Source organism: Gymnoscopelus microlampas (genome assembly GCF_963454915.1).
Source record: "Gymnoscopelus microlampas genome assembly, chromosome: 17".
Lineage (NCBI taxonomy): Eukaryota > Metazoa > Chordata > Actinopteri > Myctophiformes > Myctophidae > Gymnoscopelus > Gymnoscopelus microlampas.
The window spans coordinates 30,558,493-30,562,680 of record NC_139954.1 but is presented as its reverse complement, the minus strand read 5'-3'; the positions used below and the strand labels follow the sequence as shown (position 1 = coordinate 30,562,680).

General features: G+C 42.8%; 1 protein-coding gene across 1 annotated transcript; it reads right to left on the bottom strand.

Annotated features, from left to right (window-relative positions):
• Positions 1 to 665: 665 nt before the first annotated feature.
• slitrk5b (SLIT and NTRK-like family, member 5b) lies at positions 666 to 3,269 on the bottom strand (the record flags this gene model as incomplete). Its single annotated transcript, XM_084084541.1, has 1 exon — positions 666 to 3,269. The coding sequence occupies one exon, from the start codon at positions 3,267 to 3,269 to the stop codon at positions 666 to 668; it is 2,604 nt and encodes an 867-aa protein (XP_083940667.1).
• Between the last annotated feature and the right edge of the window lie 919 nt (positions 3,270 to 4,188).

Below are 4,188 nucleotides of genomic sequence, written 5' to 3'. Positions count from 1 at the left end.
ACAGTGTGTTTCCGCCTCTATAGTCCTTTGGATAAACTCTTTGTGGACTTCAGGTCTGCATTAAGCACTACCATCCCAAATGTGTCTGACCCTTATACGATTAATGACTTCGCTGCCCACCAAATTCCTGGTACATGTAAATGTAAGTGCTGAATAAATTAGATTCTGATACTGATGTGTGCAGCTCCAAGGGGAATAGGTTGGAAATAATGGAAACAAGGTGACTGTGACAACACCCTGGGGAGTCTTGGAGGACAAGACCATAGGCTATTATCTGGTTGACCGGGTTGGATCTCTCAAATGCTGGTGAGATACAACTAATTTGAGAGATAAAGTTTTGTCCCCCACTTGATATCATTGGTCCAGCGTCAGATTATGTTGATAATTATGCCTGATTAGTCTTAATTATCTGGTTTCTTGCTTTGGAAGAGCATTGTTCATATTTATGAACTGAGATTAAACAGTCAAGAACCACTGAAATAAATAACACAAGTGGATTCTTAACTTTTTAAACTAAGCACTATTCCCTTTTATTACACATCGTTTGAAGCACAACAACACTGAAAATTATTGACATAAACAAACTGAGAAAGATGGTAAATTTAGACTTTTTTCTCTGTCCTGCTTTTTGAACATGGAATCATTTCAGATTTTTATAGAATCATTCAAAACTGCGTAAAAGTTGTACGTTTCTCAAGGACCTCAAGGTAGTCTGGATCAATGTGAAGCTTGGCTTTCAATTCCCAGTACTCGCTCCTGTTGGGCTCAACATAAACAGTACTCGGTGCTGTACAATATAGTATTGTCTGTTGTATTCTGTCTGGATGAATGTATTGATGTCTCACATCAAAGTCTGAGGTGTACTGAGTAGATGAATGGGCTGTATGCCTGCATGGCAAAGTACTGCTGTAGGGTGACTGTTTGTCTGGCTCCAACACATCTCTGTAGTAACACTGATCACCCTGCAAAGAGGTGGAAGGCTTGTTGAGCCGCTCTGGAGAAGCGACACTGTATTCAGAGCTTATCGTATTACTGGCTTCCACTTCATCAGAATCTCCCAGGAATGCTCCATTCAGCTCATCGAAATCTCTGTACCCATCCGCTGATTTGCCCTGCATTGGGGCATAGGCGGTGGTTCTACATGCAGGCTCCACTGCAGGTGGAATGTACTCGTACACGTGACCAGCGGATGTTCTGACTTTGGGAATGGAGCCCTTCTTGTAAAGACCATATTCCATGTTCAGAGAGCTAATACAAGCATTCACAGACATATTCTGATCATTTTGGGCCTTCTGACGCCTTTTTTTCATGGCCACGATCAACGACGCAGCCACAAACACAGACACAATGAACATTAGGAGAAGGGCGAGAATCATCACAGATAAAGGGACAGTGCCGTATCGTGCGTCCGAATCCAAGGATGTCTCTATGGTGATGGTGCTTCCAGGGAATGATTCTTCAGAGGGTGGGATCATGGAGGAGAGCATAACCGAGTTATTAGGGCATAAATTAGCCGTCTTAATGTATCTCATGTCCTCTCCGGCCAGCCTCTTAGGTGAGCCACAGATGACATTGTTTACAACTGTCCCTGTGCTGAGCTGTTCCAACCACAGCTTCAGCTCTAGGATGGCACAGGAGCAGTCCCAGGGATTCTCAAACAGATCTACTTGCACTAATGTTGTCAGCTGATCCAGCACACCGTTGACAGGGAGATGGCGGAGGTGGTTATTGCGAAGATTTAGTCTGGCCAGTGTTAGACCATTAAATATTCCTACCGGCAAGCTTTTTAATAGGTTATTGTTCAGGAAAAGTAGCTGGAGATTGGGCACATGCTGAAAGGTGTCAGAAGTCATTTCTTTAATGACATTGTATTCTAAATACAGAAACTGCAGGCTCTCCAGCCCATAAAATATATCGACTGTGAGGCGGTCTATAAGGTTTCCATTCAGGTATAGCCTTCGTAAATGTGTCAGATCTCCAAAGGCTCTGTCATGTATGTGAGCTATCCTGTTGTTACCAAGGTGCAGCAAATCTAATCCAGTTGCATCAATAAAATCTGATCTACGCACTACAGGGATATAATTCCCAGTAAGATACATCTTTTTAGGATTGTAAGGTTTGGGATTTAAGTCAGAAATGCGTTCAATCTTTCGCTCCTGGCAATTGACATTCAGGCCGAGGTCTGAAATTTGAAGATTGCAAGTACAGGCAGTAGGGCAATCCAAAGGCACAGGGGATTTGGTCTGATATGAAACAATTTGACCATAATTCTGTGGTTTATTGGATGGGATGCGAGAGGTTGGCTTCGATTTTAATTTGCCTGACTGTCGGGGTCCCTTGGTGGGCCTTGATGAAGACCGTGCAATTCCAGATGAGGTGAATGGGGCCGTGACTAGAGCTGGTGTGGTCCTATAGTATGCATCAGTGCTCAGATGTGGCTGGGGTGGCATCTCATATTCAGCAATAGCTCTCCTAGGGCACAACTCTTGTTTTGAAACCTCATCAAGATCTCTCCCATGAAGCCGGAAAGGAAATTCACAAACAACATCACCAACTAAAGCCGTGTATGATATGCTTTCTAGCCACGTTTTCAGAGCAATCAGCTCACACGAACAGTTCCATGGATTCTCCTCTAATTGTAGCTCTACAACACTGCCCATATGTTCTAGTAGACCCGAATAAGGCAATACTTTCAGTTGGTTCCCCCTTAAATCCAGATGAGTCAGTGGGACATGCTGGAAAATGTTTGTGGGCAGAGTGGATATCAAGTTGTCATTAAGAATCAGGACTTCCAGATGATGAAGCTTGCTGAAAGCGTTTGGCTCCAAATGAGTGATGTAATTATAGTCAATTTGTAGATATTCCAGACTTTCAAAACCAAGGAAAAGCTCTTCCTTCAAGGCGTCAATTTTGTTATTGTTAAGATGTAATCGCTTCAATCCCTGAAGTCCATTAAAAGCTCCTGGTTCAATTTCAGATATATCATTGTTGCCCAGATGTAATATTGTAAGTCCATTGTATTCAACAAAATCATCAGCAGACAGCTTTTTCAAAAGGTTCCCTGTGAGCAGAAGATGGTACATTGGGAAGTGCACAGGGCTTATGTCAGAGAGACTTACAATTCCTCTGTTCTCACAGCCCACTGTGAGTACCCCCTCTTTCTCCTCACAAGCACACAGTGTTTGACAGATTTCTCCATAGCTATCAAACATCTCTATAGTGCAGAACGCTGTTGCACTTAACCAAAAAAATGAAATCCAAAAATGCATCTTCTTGTCTTGATGGGCAAGCTCACTGTCCTGACAAGGTATCCAATGCCATCTAGAAACAAAAGACATGCAGGCAATAAGGGAGACAGGAATAAGAACCATGTATCTAAGAAGCTGCAGCCTGAAACTCAAAGCCTCGTGCGGTTGCCCAGCGGTAACTTTTGGCTACTACTATAATTACTCAATCAAAGATGAAAAGTGGAAAACAATTTCATTAAACCATGTAAATAAAAAATAAAAAACATGTCTATGTGCAAGTAAAGTACAAGGTCAAATTAAGACATCACATTTATCACACAATAATGATCAATATCCACAGTAAGGCAAGGTATTTATTGTCAAATGTAAGTAGGCTAATCATTGCATTCAACACTCTAAAATAATATGTCAGCACAGTGAGCACACAGCACATTTTATGATTTTTTGCAGCATGTTTCATGCCGTGCCAGACAGAAACAGCTGCATGATTTCTATCTCTTGGGAGAAGTGCACATAACCTACCTCACGCACGATGATGAAGATGCATGGTCGTCAAGTATCTCACTATGTTCATCTCAATCCAAGTCCAGATGTTTGAAACAGGCTATTTTCTATTCGGTGCTCGCAAGTTCGCCGTCACTAAATGCACCAAATAGGATAAAAAATAAATGCTGATCACCCATTATCTGCCAAACGTTTCTCTTAACACGCTGTGCCGTGGGAGACACAGCTATGCCTGGTAACAAAGTTGCTTATTCGGTCTCTCTCTCTCTCTCTCTCTCTCTCTCTCTCTCTCTCCCCCCCACCCCCACAGGCTCTCTCTCTCTCTCTCTCTCTCACCCACAGGCTGCACACTCACAGCGACTCAGCCACACACACGAACTTGCTCGCACATGCACACACACATGCATGTGCAATCACATCATCACATGTATGCACG